At 35.6% G+C, this 14703-nt stretch overlaps 1 protein-coding gene across 1 annotated transcript; it reads left to right on the top strand.

The window, feature by feature from the left end:
• The first annotated feature begins 4679 nt into the window (after positions 1-4679).
• On the top strand, positions 4680-10380 carry LOC149221838 (uncharacterized). The gene is made up of 6 exons (XM_089387492.1): positions 4680-4796; positions 4921-5043; positions 5092-5165; positions 5264-5320; positions 6720-7592; positions 8340-10380. Exons 1-6 carry the CDS (start codon positions 4680-4682, stop codon positions 10378-10380), a joined length of 3285 nt encoding a protein of 1094 aa, XP_089243618.1.
• Positions 10381-14703: the final 4323 nt, after the last annotated feature.

Here is a 14703-nt window from a genome sequence, read left to right as displayed (position 1 = left end):
ATTGTGTTTCCACTATATTTATATTTGGAAACACGAACATGTGTCACATGCAATATTGGATTAACACATGCTATTAGCATCTCTTCAAATTGAATAAGAACTCTAACAAAACAAGTTTGTTTTCCAGGATCCATGTTATAAAACTAAGAGAAACTATGGTAACCTCTCTCTTTTTTACATCTTTTACAAATAGGTCCTTTATACCCTATAAGAACTTTCATATGAGGATAAGATTCATTGTAGAGATAAAAGATTTGGATAATAAATAGATTACCAATCTTGGACTCGAAATTCACTTGAACTTCAATAATGTCTCTTCCAAAATGAAGGAAAGTGCTTTCGTGTTCTCTGTCAAGAGGAACTCTAGGTTGAACACGATGTGAAACATCTTATCGAATGGGACCATTTCTTTGAAAATTTATATCCATAAAATTATTGCATTGTTCCCATATTTTGGTTGCATCCAATCATCTTTTTCTTACACAAAATTAGAAATGTTAATCTTAAACAAAGGCATGGCCAAAATGACAAGTGTAATTGTAAAAATAAAGAGTAAATTAAAGACATTAAACATTTATATTCTCTTTCTGGTTAGATGATTCTTCTTCAACTTGAGGAATGTACGTATCTTTGGTTGATAATGTAATTTATTCGTCTAACATTATTCATTGGAATATCGTTTTACAAACAAGTAGAAAAGAAATCATGGATGAAATAATTAATATAATAGATCAAATTGTATAAAAATAATGAAAAGTGGTACTTGAAATAACCATGTTGTTCCAAGAGAGATAATATGGATATATTTCTAGGATGGAGCAAATTTTCTCTAGAATGGGGTCCAGGAAAGGTAGATGCAACATTGACAACTTAAGGTTACAAATTCTCAACCATTTGGGTAAGCATATTACTATCACCAACAGAATCATATGTTCTTAATTGTTCAATGCCATAAATATGTGTGTCTTGCATACTTGTTGCATGCTCCGAACATGTGGTCTAATATTTAGAAGGCTAAGGGTTCTAGTTTGTAGGATCATTATCATTATAGACACAATGTTGCAAAAGAAGACTATTGTTAAGAGAGTTTAAAAAATATTCACGGAAAGAAGCATTACTAGGAAATGTTCTTCATATGATTTTCAAGCTTTGAAACTTATGACTACTAGGAAAATGATAATTTATGAATATTAATTTGTTATTTTTATAAGATGCATAACTCTTATTTGTTCATTTATTGCATCTCTATTTTATTGACACTCACATTATGTAGGTTTCAAACTATGCCTACTTATGCCTTCACTGGACATTTCTACAAACATATACCAATATTTAAAATTAATAAATTAATATATAAATTTCAATTCTAAAATATAAACAATATTTGAATAAATAATTAGTAAGATATAGATATATAAATAATATTTGAATAATCAATATTTAAATTATAAGGTTATGAGCTATCATAGTTGAACTGTTAGATTAAAATAGAGAATGGAACATGTAATAATAAAATAAAAATGACAATAGAGTGGAAAAATCCATCTCATAAATTCAAAATGAAGTGGTTAAATCCATGCAAAAAATTTTGTATTTCAAATGAAATGTGATTTCAATACTTTATAATACAAAATTAAACATGATCTGCATTAGTCCATTTCAAAATTGGCATCACAATGATTTTCGATATAGAAGAAAAAAAGAGGAAACAAATGCGATGTCTTTCAAAATGTGTTAGAATAGATATTTGGAAGTCTTAAAGTCTAATGCATGATATTTGTTAATAGTGGTGGTATTTCAAGAATAAAATATACATTTGGAACAAGTGGGAAAACATTTCCACTTTCAATAAGGTCATTACAATTTTCAAGAGATGTCAAATGGAATCCAGAGTTCTCAATGATAATGGATACATTATTAGCCATTGTCATCAACTAGTCACAAAATCATATAATTTAGATGGAACTTTAATGTAATTGCACATAAGTAATTTCCATAAAATTGTGCGAAGGGAAAGGTAGCCAGGGAATTTATTAGTATATGCAGAGAGTTCATACAAAAAGTTCCATATGAATCCCTTGTCATCTTCAAAATAGTCCAATCTTCGCTCATTACAAGGTTGCCCAAATTGAAAGAATCGATCAAATAGAGGTTGAACCATCATTCATCAAATAGATAAGATAATTCTTGTACAATATTAAAGACATACACCATATGTTAGTAATAAAAACAAATAAAAAATCTCACATTATTTTAATATATATATTTTTACTATAATATTGAATATTTATGTTAAAAATCCATGCTCGGGGACACAATGTTTTAGCAAAAAATACAAAAATGGTGCCTTCCACTCTAGAAAACTAAGAAGTAAGGCTTGTTTGAATACAAAAGCCAGAGTCTTGTAACTATAAGAATACCAAAACGTATTAGCCTAGATACATATAGCCATCAAAATATGTTCAAAATCTTAATACATTTGGACAACATAAAGACTATTTATGAAGAGGGCATGCCTCATAGCCCAAAATAGAATCATTTACATGAGAAATGTTTAAATTTGGTAGGCTCCCAATGGTTCAATTTGTTGAATTTCTTGGAGAAGACCATCCTGGTTGAAGTTAACTAATGAAATTTTGAAGCTCACTGAGCTATAGATGAAGGACATGGAAAATTTTAGGGGCGAATTTTTTCCCTTGGGAGAAATAAATGCATTTTAAATTTTTATTGGGCAAATATTTTGTATCATAGTATATTCTTACAAATCACGTCAAATTTATTTTATAAAAAATTAGCTATGGAGGTCAGCCCACCTTATTTTAAGGGAGAGAGTAAAAAAAAGTAAATTTAGCCCTTGAAAGTAGGAGCTACAACCTTCCATTCGCCCTAATTTTCAAGAATAGGTATTTATGATAGTTATTTCACCTTCCACATTCGGTAAAAAAAATGTTTTTTTTTTTCATTTCCCTGTATTTATTGGTATTGGGATTAATTTAGAGAAAATGACCATCAATTTTTGGAACAAATGGTCACAAAACGATAATTCATTTTTATTTAAAAATTCAAGTCTCCTATTTTCATGTCATTGAATAGTGTTTTTGCCATCTTCCAAGTTTGCATATGTTTAGTCATAATCATATACGAGGCAAAGTTGTAGAATTTGAATTAAGAATTCAAGATATATAATTATTAATTTTATGATATATACTTGTCATTTTCAAATATTATTTAGATAATAAAATTTTTGAATTTTCAATCCCGTTAAAATAATTGATGTTTGATTCTTGCTTTTCAGCTTCCACCCATCATTAAGTCAACATCTCTGAAAAATTAAAAAATCTCTATTCCAAAAAATAATCCCTTACGTTCAAAAATCAATACAACCCAAATTCCATGTTTATTTTGTCACTTAACCTTTATCTTCAATGTACACTCTATGTAAATTACATTTCTAGGAAGAAATGATAAAGTAGTTACTATTTGAATACCAAGGTGCTCACAGTTTGAAAAATTCTACACAAGACCATTTGGTGGAAGACGCTCTATTAAAAATCAAATTTCTCTAAAATTGTTTAAATTTATCGATTATGTTTCTACTAGGAATGGATAAAGTAGTTGTTGTTATTCTTGGAATAGTAAGGTGTTGTTTGAAAAATTCAGTGGAACATAATTGAAGGATGTCTCAACACATCTTATTAAAAAAAAATAACCATATATATTTAAAATAGATGTATTATCAAGACAAGGACTCTTGAATAGATGTATGAAGACATCTTATTAAAAAAAAAGACCAGATATATTTAAAATATATCTATTATCAAAACAAGGACTTAAATGTATTATCCAAACTTTCAAAATTGAAATGAAAAAGGTTATATTAAAATGAGAATTTAAGAAAATGAATAATAAAATTGAAACTATTTACTTCAAAAAAATTTCATTAGCAAGATGAAGATGGAGGAGATATTTTGAGCGATTTTATATGCATGGATGCAGTGCAATATTTTTATTTACTGGGTGCACATAGACATCAACAATCATTGACATCCTATTCATATATATGGTAGCCATGAAGAGGAGTGAGATTTAACATTTTGAAGACATTAAAAAATTACATATGGTATCTCTCTCTCTCTCTCTCTCTCTCTCTCTCTCTCTCTATATATATATATATATATATATATATTACAAATCTATTAGGTTTCTAGAGGGATTAAATCTATTCTATGCAAATGTTTTAGTCAAATTTTTCACTATAAATTTTGAAGACATTGAATCCATTTTATGCATTCAAAAATATAATTTAAACAATGAAAAAGTACACATGGTGTGTGTGTGTGTGTGTATATCTTAATTATAGATATATTAGGTTTCCAGAGGGATTAAATCTGTTGTGTGCAAATTTTTTAGTCAAAATGATGGGGCCAGCCCACGTAATACACCTCCAACGTATTTTGATGCGGGAGTACACTTGCAGTTAATTAGGCACAACAGATTTTTGTTTATACAAATCAATCTGCCGACGCTTGAATTTAATGATGGGTCTTGTGATTGGTACGCTGGTCTCTGGTTGTTTGACAACTGTCCCTCCTTGGGATTCCCTGAGCCCGCCTTGGTATGGGTGTTCTCAAACTCGCGCCCAAGTCATTCACTCTGTCATTCTCCCGGTTCTGTGAGCTATGCGCTCTCGGCGGTTCTTCGCGGTTTCGATGTGGAATTCTGTGGTTGCGTTCCCCTGGTTCAGGCTTCGACCTGGAAATTTCTCCCACTCGTCCGGCAAGGGTTATATCAACCTGGTAGGTTCGGCTCTTTTCCTGTTTATGCCAAGTTTCGGTTGTTGTTATGTGATGGTAATTAGCTGTTGTGTCTCTGCGCTCCTTTCTACTTGGTATGCAGTTTTGGTGCCTGTGCTTCCCACAGTTGTTGCAGTCATTTGCTGGTTGTGCTGCTTCTGGTGACGGTCCTCTGGTTCCAAGATCGACTTTCCACGGGCCTGGCAGAATTACGGTGTCAAACTTCTTCGGTTTCTCCGCCACTCTCAGGGTAAGTCTGCCTGTTCCATGCTATCAGTGCCTGTTCCTTTTTTCTCAGTTGCCTAATGTTTTGGCTCCTCGTGAGCAGGGGAACCTGGTGGAGTTGTTACGGCCGCGGCTTGCCTTCGTCAGGTAAACAAACCAACTGTGATTTATTTACTTTGTTAAGTTTCGAGTCCTCTTTTCTTGGTACTGTCGGCACTTATTCCGTTTGCTGTTTGTTGTTGCAGGTATGGCCGCTCGAGGGTTTCGGCGTCTGGAAATTTGACTGCTCCAACTGGACACGGGTAGTGTCATTCTCTGTTTGCTAGTTGTTTCTGTTCGGCTTCAGGCTATGACTGTTAGGGTCTGTGTATTTATGTTTTACGAGTCACTGTCTGTACACAGTTCCGCTGTAGATTGACACTGCTGTTTGGTTACTGTAATGGGTCGAGGGTTACTGTGTCTGGTTCCCGCTTTGACATAAGCATGGGTAATATATTTATGGAACGGGTTCTTTCTCTTTTGTTTCGAACAGAATATATATATGTATAAAGAACCAAAATGCTATCTTCTCGTTTATATTGATTCAATTATGAAACTGTATGGACTGTATATTCGCATACCTGGCAATTTTAGAATTTAATTGATTGTCTTGGCTTGTTAATTCCGGCTTCTTGACTTTCGATTATATATGTGGTCTCGAAGTCTGTTTGTTTGGTCTTCCACCGCACGTTCTTTGAATCCGCCTGCAACCTGTGTGCTTACGTTCTACTTCTAGTTTTTGCTATCACTCCAGTCGCATTATAACCTGTAAGGATATTACCAACAGTCTACACTGTACATAAAACAAATGTAATTTCACACAAATAATGTAAACAGTCTTAGGGACGTTGAAGAGGAGAATATGCACAGAAAACTACAACTCTTTCTTTTTCATTTCTCTGATAGTCGAACCCTTTACATTGTGTTCTGTTTCTCTTTTAAAAACATTGTTAGGAAACTGTTACTAACTGTTGTTAGTTATGTTCGATCAGTTACATCAGTTATTTCTTGTACAGAACTTTTCATTGTCGTTCAACATTTTTTAACAAAGGTAAATTAACTGTTTAGAACAGTGACACTAACTAATCCTACTGTTCCTAATTACTGTTCACTAAATTAACTTAGACAACTTAATGAAATAAAAGTAAAAAAAAACAAGCACGTTATCCATTCAGTGAGTTAACTCCTCCATCCCCTTCAGAGACCATACCGCCTTCATTTTGTCTTTGTCCTGTCAGCCAGATGCTCCTGCATCACAAAATTTTCATTGTAAATAAAAAATGTGGGCTATAAAAAGAAATGAATATACATGTTATACTCTTACTCTCAACCACAAATAAAATATTTCAATGTCCATATGAACTACCATAATCTTAAACAAATTTTATAGAGAAATAAAGTAACTAAAAATAATAAAAATAATGTTATACTTTTGAGTACAACAAATTGTATAATTCTTATACTTTCTAAAAATATTTCAGTACCTCACTTAAAAAACTTTTTAAAAATATTTGAGTACATGACTCAAATAACGTTTTTAAATATGCATGTTGATTAATTTATTTCAATCTCAACTTCATGCATGCATATGTATATATAGAGAGCACAAATGACTAATTATTTTAATGTTGATCATAATAACATATTTCAATGCTTATCCAGCCTTCTAGAGGACCATCACTGGGTAGACATACCGTCTGCTAAACTCCAATATACATGGACTAACAACAGATGCGGAGATCAAAGCCTTGCAAGAAGACTGGACAGATTCCTTATCAAGGAACCTCTGGTGAGCGAACTCTCCAGAGTTCGGCAATGGGTGGGATCAGGAGGCATTTCAGATCATAGGCCAATCTTCTTGGAGGTCGAAGACCCTTCTCATAAAATCAAGAGCCCCTACAAATTTAACGCATCTTGGTTACAAGATCCCTCTTACATTCAATTGGTGCATAATTATTGGCAATCCAATGCCATCAGAGAAGGAGAGGACATCTCAGAGGGCTTTGTTAGGAAGCTCACAGAACTCAATCAGATCACTAAGAACTGGGCTCACCGAAAACGCATCCAGGATAACCTAACATTAAAGGAGGCTGAAAGGGTCATTGTTGAATTTGAAGATTCATCTAATGGGACTTACCTATCCCCTGTTTGTAAGGAGAATTATACTTCCCTTATTGCAAAACGCACACAAATCTTGAAGGAAAGGGAAGAAAGCTGGCGTCTTAAGAGCAGAGCTATATGGCTATCCGAAGGAGATGCAAATACAAAATTTTACCACAAATTCGCAAATGGCCGCAAAGCAATAAACACTATTTGGGAATTAAAGAATGAACAAGGGGTCACTGTCTCTTCACAGCGGAATCTGGCCAGACTGGCTACAGAACATTTTAAAGGTATATACAAGGCCCCTGTCGAAGCCAACATCTTGGAAATCATGAGAGTGGCAGAACTCTTCCCCAGATACATTGAGCAAGAAGATGCTGAGGAACTACATAAGGAAGTGACAATGGCAGAACAGGAGGCTACTCTGAAATGGTTCAAAAAAGATAAGAGCCCTGGTCCCGATGGATGGACCATTGAATTTTATCTTGCATTCTTTGATCTCTTGGGCAATGACCTCCTGAATATTGTCGAAGACAGCAGAAGAAGAGGTCGAATATCATCAGCCATTAAATCCACTTTCATAGCTCTCATCCCTAAATCGAATGCCCTTAATTCCTTTGATGACTTCCGACCGATATCACTCTGCAACTGCCTCTACAAGATTATTGCAAAGACAATTGCTAATCATCTTAAGCCCATTCTATCGCAACACATATCAGCCGAACAATTTGCATTCCTGCACCACAGACAGATCCATGAGGCCATTGCAACTGCCCAAGAGCTCATGCACACCATGCAGATTAAGAAACAAAAAGGTATGATCCTTAAGGTGGATCTGTCCAAGGCTTTTGACAGAACCAACTGGCTTTATTTACGGCTGTTGCTCACTCACCTGGGATTCCCTCATGTCTTTATCAAATGGACTATGAGCTGTATCACTAATGTATCTTACAGTGTCTTACTAAATGGCGAAGCTACCTCTTTTTTCACATCAGAGAGGGGACTCAGACAGGGATGTCCACTCTCCCCTCTGCTGTTCTTTCTCATTATGGAAGGCTTGAGTAGAGTTATATTATCTGCATGGGAAAGACATCAATTAGCTGGAATTAAACTTGCAGATAACCTGTACCTTACTCACCTATTATTTGTTGATGATATACTAATCTTCTTGAATGGCAGCATTGGAGACTCCTCAATACTACACAACTTATTTCTACTCTTTCAGAAAGCTACTGGTATGAAGATCAACAACAACAAATCCACCATCACTACTTTTGGCTGTTCTATCAATGAAATAACTTATGCAAATCAGCGTTTCCCATTTAACAACTTGACCTTGTCAGAAGGTATCAAATATCTTGGTTTCAGACTGAAACCCAATGGATACAGAATTGCTGATTGGTTATGGCTTATAGCCAAGGTGGAAAAGAGACTACAGGTATGGTACCACCGATACCTCTCTCGAGCCGGAAGATTGATACTCATTAAAGCAGTGATTGAAGCCACACCAGTCTATTGGATGGCTCTCACATGGATCCCCAAAGGCATACTCAACAGGTTACAGCATATATGCAGTAGATTTCTTTGGAAAGGCCATCAACCAGGCAAAATTTTTGCCTGGGTGAAATGGGACACCATTGCTAAACCAAAGCGATGGGGGGGTTGGGGTATTAAAAGGCTCGACCTTTTCTCCAAGGCTCTGGCGGCCAAGCTTGGATGGCAACTCCTCACTACGGATGGACTATGGACCAAGGTCGCATATGCAAAGTATATCAGACCCTTAAATGTGTTGGATTGGATATGCAGTCAAAGGGGAACTTTACACAACATATCCATCATATGGAAAGCTGTTATTAGTACTCTGCCCTTATTAAGAGAAGGATTAACATGGCGCATCAAGGCTGGTAATGCGGTCCGAATAGGACGGGACCCATGGGTTGGATGTGGGAACACTCACAGACTCCCTGAAGGGCTCATTGAACATCTTAATAACAGAGGAGTCATCTACATAATGCATATTGGCGATCAAGCTAACTCCTCTTTCCTTCAACAAGCCTGGAACAATGCACAAGCTCTAGATATCCCGGAACAGTGGCACAATGAATGGGCTGAGTACACGGATGCGCTCACTCAAGCACATATCAGGCTTACAGAAGGACCTGACGAGATCATATGGGCTTATGCAAAACATGGAGTATACACCCCGAAGCTTGGCTATATAAAGCTCATGGAGCCTTATAAGCCCCAGATTATCCATCCTGCATGGAAGGCATTATGGAAACTCAAATCTCCCCCGCGTACTCGACTGCTTATGTGGAATGTCCTTTTTGATAAAGTACCTACGGGCACCAATCTTATGAAGCGTTCCTTCTACGGTCCCTTCCGCTGCCATCTCTGTCATCTAGAGGAAGAAAGCACTACTCACTTATTTTTGAACTGCTGCACTGCTTTACAACTTTGGCATGGAATCATATCCCATCTCCCGCATCTGAAAAATTGGCATGGACAGTGCATAATGGAAGCGTGGGAGAATTGGATTCATGATCATTCGAGAAAGGCCATCAATATCCCTCTCCTTGCATGCTGGGCAATCTGGATTGCCTGGAATCAGGCTATCTTCAATCTTAGGGCTCCCCATTGGCCTACTATCCTTCTTCATACCATTGCGGATTATAACATGATACCTGATGAAGATAACACTGGACCTGTACGTATCCTAAAACCTTTGGACATTGAAAAATCCAAACCATGGGCATTTTTTGATGGTTCTGCACAAGATGAGGGTTGTGGGGGAGGAGCTGTATTACATATCAACGACACTCACAGCTACAGAATTCAAATTCCCTTAGGCAGAGGAACTAATAACTACGTTGAACTTTGCACCACCAAGCATCTCATTCACTTTGCCATACAAAAACAATGTAGACATCTCCAGCTGTTTGGAGACTCCAAAATAGTTTGCAATTGGCTGTCTGATACATCTCAGTGTCATGCTTTTTCATTGAGACATATTTTAGATGAGGCAAAGCGTCTGACTGCTTCCTTTGAATCATTTGCTTGTCGTCACATCTACAGGGAACATAACACCACTGCAGATCAACTCTCCAAAGAGGCAGCGCACAGGCAAGGAGACAATTGGCTGATTCATGAGGAAATCGAAGGGTCATTCTATCAGCATTATCATCGACCCTTTGATGACCAGATGGATAATGGGCTATAAAGCCCATTTACAGATCTACTTTTTGTTTTCTGTTTTGGTTAACCATAGCTGTAGATTATACTATGTTTAGTGCAATACAACACTTCTATTTTGATATAACAGCTATATATGGCTCTCCGCGTAGAGCAATGGACTCTAATATTGAACACTGATAGTGTACAGTTTTTTTGGGACTGCTCCCTGCGAGGAGACAACCTGTTTTATTTTTGATTATACAGTACTCCAGACTGATCATGCTAGGCAACGCTGCCTATATATGAATGCTTCGGTATATACAAAATGTAATTTCTTAATCTTAATAGAAATTACGACTTTTTCCCAGGGGAAAAAAAAAAAAAAAAACATATTTCAATGCTTAAGAGGAGTAATTAAAAGTAAAAAAGTTAAAGGAGATATGTATTTTATTTAATTATTAATATAAAATTAAAGACAACATTTAAAAATATATAATTAATAATAAAATTTTCAATGTGACTAATAAATAAGATATTTTATTATCGAGGATTAATTAATATTGAAATGTATTCAAAAATAAATTAATAACAAAAAACTCATTTTAATGTGGAAAATATATTCCAAAGATAAAATATTTCAAGAAAAATATTTAAATGTGTATATATTATATATGATTAAAAAACTATATATTCATTATATAAAGCAATCTAAAAAAATATTTTTTTTATGGCTAAAACATTTTAAGTAGTCTCATTGTGGCCCTTTTTTAAGAATATTTTTTGGTCAATCTTGTTTGAAATCAATAAAATATGCCTTAGAATTGCAAGTTTAAGCTATGTAGTTTACAAAATCCATGTTCTCAAGTAATTTTTGAAGACATTGAACTCATTTTTTACATCAATAAATATAATTTAAGTCTGTTTGCCTGTCTATATATATATATATATATATATATATATATATATATATATATATATATATATATATATATATATATATATATATATATATATATATATATATATCAATTAGTTTTCCAGATCTATATGTATATATTACAAATCAATTAGTTTTCCAGATCTATTGTGTGCAAATTCTTTAGTAAAAAATTTCACTGTAAAAGAGGTTTTCCTTGGAGCTACAAGATTGTGATCATGTGTGTACAAATTTGCTATTAGTTCCAAGTACCATAGTTTTAATTAAGGAGTTGATCCTCATATCCCATGGATGAAAACATACATGCAAACAATAAAAATCACCGTGATCATTGTACATATGGATTTTTATCTAAAATGTTCAAGAAGCACTTCGAGAAAGAAAAATCTTCATGGATAACCTGGTTTTCAAATCCCTGGGGTATAGAGGAAGTATGTATTTTGGAATTTTCCCTTCCAAAATTATATTTTATATCTAAATTTTTGTTACATTAATTTTAATAATTTTTTTATTATTGAAAATTGTCTATATTTGTTTTACCTCTAGTTTGGTGTATAACAAGCGAGTTCTTATTTTAATAAAAAAAAATTACAAGGGAAATGAGTATGATTAAGTAGACAAGGCATAATATATATTTCTAGTTTCATGCATAACATTAACAAAGAAAGCATATGTTCCATCCACAGTTTGTTATTCCCTAATGGTATCCTATAACGAAAATATGGATTCACATAACATGTTCAATCTATAATGGTATCCTATAACCAAAATATTGATTCACATAACATGTTCATCACAAGCTATAACATTATGGATGTTTACTGACACACTCACATCCAAAAATAAATAGAGATGATGATACTTAGTAAAAATGTTGTACCATCATATATTCAGCATTCAACATTCAAATACTAAAATACTCCAGCAAAGTGCATTGCATTAATCAATTGAATAAACAAACTGAAGGAAAAACCTATCTATTTGAAAGTTGAAGGCCAACATTAACTTAGGTAGATAAATGTTCCACACAACCATACACTCTGTTGCGCTTATTCTTTTTATACTAGGCCACCCCAATTGAAGCTATGATGCCACTAAGGAAAATTAGAACAATTTTAGGGAAATCATTCTATCTTAGGACAAAAAATCACCTATCCCATTTGTTAGTGTCAGTCTTTCTAGCCTTCCTCCAGTGATCAAATATGCTCTTACAAAGTGGTCTCTGAGTGTCAAGGTCAAATTTTTTCATTTCAAAAAGTTTTCAAGCAAAATTTGGTCACTAGGCATTAGGTCTAGGGTTTGCTTTCACTCCTTCTAAAAGTTGCCCAAATGCCAATCTATGTCACTATTCAGCTGAGTTTATCATCATTCATAGGGTTTTCATTATCATGTCAGTGTCTAATGAGTCATTTTACATCTTGTTCATGCTTCAGTGGCACCTAGGCAAGGCCATTTCCTTCTCCTAGGGTTTTGATGGCAATATCTCTTGGACAATCAAATCATTAGCGAAACTTGTATCCTGATGTTCATACACCTTCCCCTATCCTTAAAGTACCTTATCAAACACTTTCCATCACTGAGATCCCCCAAATTCCTCATTTTTGCACAAACCCTAGTTTCTAGCTACAACCTGGCAATTTTCTAGGTTGGGCCTGTGTTTTTCCCTTTTGGACCCCTTCCCCTCACTCAATCTCTGAGATTCCACTTTTCCCTGCTTCCTAACATCCCGCCCTACTTCCAAAAATTTCCCCAAGAATTTAGAAGCCTCTTATCCCCTTCATTCCGCTTCATTTCGGCAAAATCCCCTGTTCCACACATCGGGATAAGTTTCACTCAAAAGATGTTTTAGAGAAATAAAAGATGAATTTTGGGAAACTGAGAGAGGTTTCTGTCCAAAACATGCCAAGGAAGAAAAACCTCTTTCACTTTTTGCACAGGTGTCATGGTTTGAGAGAAATGTCAAGAATACCGTTGCCTCAGGAGAATCAAAGACACCTCTGAAATGATTGGTTGGCCAAATGATTTGTTTTATGGGTAAAATGATAACTAGACACAAATATCTTTCCAATGAGCTATCATGAGCTAAATTTGGGGTTGAGGAAGGCATTCAAAAGTTGACTGCAACAACACTCTTCCTTGAGGCAGCCTCATTTGGCACTTTTTGACCAGTCTTGGGAGATTTGATTTTTGACAGGGCAAATGAACTCCAAATTGAAAAATTCCAGTTGGGTTGGAAAGTAGACTCAAAGACCTTTCCAACGAGCTATCCTGCACCTGATTCTGACACCGGGAAGGCCTCCAAAAGCCTCCTGCAAAAGCGCGACCCGTTGAGCCTGGCGCGCGACCCGTTGAGGGCGCGCGACCCGTCAGGCTGCCCATTCCAGTTCAGAAATTACACAGGCGCGACCCATTGAGGGCGCGCGACCCGTTGGGAAGTGTGCGCGACCCGTTGGGAATTCATTCGCCAAATTTCGCCAGTAAGCTGCTAAATAACCCCGGATTGCTTCAAGGTTGTAGGTAGGCCTCTCCTTATGAAAATACATTGTTTGCCAAAGCTTGAAAAGCATGAGAATGTTGTTTAAAGCCATTATTTTGAAATAATGAATCCAATGCATGTTTGCTCAAGAAGGTCAAAGTGTTGGTTGAGCTAGGGTTTGTCTTGTTGTTTTCAAGGTTATCCTTTTCACCCCCACTTTTTCCCTACATCCTATTTCCACCTCCCTCGTCATTTTACTCATTCTCCCTACCAAAAAATACCAAAAGCCCTAAACCTTACCCCTATCCCTAAAAATCAAGAAACTAAACCTAAATCCTACCTCTCATAAAACCTTTGAAAATCATAAATATGTGATGGGGTATATATCATGATTCCTTCCCTTAACTCCCTATTTCATATGTTTTTCCCAATTTCCCTTCAAAGTCTCCCTTCCCTAACATTTCCCTTGTGCTATTTGTCCCCTTGAAACAACATCTCGAACCAGATTTTTGAGCAAGAGTCTATGCTTATCCGGCTCAATGCTCATTTGGAGAGGCTGTTGGCCAAGGCCAACCAAGATAAGAAATTGCTTAGAAACATGAAGAATCATTAATGAGCACGGATGCATGTGTGCAAGGCGAAGATGAAAGTGCTCCAAAGGCGGTTGGCCAAAGCACAAAAACGAAGAAAAAGGTCCGACCCCCTCCACATCTTGGCTGAGGCTTCCTTGAAGGAGCATGGCACTAAATAGCTCAGCCCCAGCACAAATTCCAAGAAATTTTGAGCATTTTGGGTCATTTTTGGTTTTTTCAGGCAAAAAACAGGTTTTGTCCCCTCAACGGGTCTCACCCCCCACGCGACCCTTTCATTTGGCTACTCCGTTCCGGGAAAACTCAGCATTTCTGGATTTGTCATGAAAAGTTACACATGCTCACCTATTGCCAAGATATTTTATG

Source organism: Pinus tabuliformis, chromosome Q, assembly GCF_031772625.1.
Source record: "Pinus tabuliformis cultivar Carrire ecotype Pingquan chromosome Q, CPIR1, whole genome shotgun sequence".
NCBI classification, from domain to species: Eukaryota; Viridiplantae; Streptophyta; class Pinopsida; order Pinales; family Pinaceae; genus Pinus; species Pinus tabuliformis.
The sequence above is the reverse complement of the archived record's forward strand: the minus strand, read 5'-3'. Positions and strand labels throughout refer to the sequence as shown.

Coding starts and splice junctions, on each gene's coding strand:
- LOC149221838 (XM_089387492.1), top strand. CDS start 4,680: ATGCGCTCTCGGCGGTTCTTCGCGGTTTCGATGTGGAATTCTGTGGTT. Junction 5,044..5,091: donor GTTTCTCCGCCACTCTCAGG/GTAAGTCTGCCT, acceptor CTTTTTTCTCAG/TTGCCTAATGTTTTGGCTCC. Junction 5,321..6,719: donor ACTGCTCCAACTGGACACGG/GTAGTGTCATTC, acceptor ATGCTTATCCAG/CCTTCTAGAGGACCATCACT.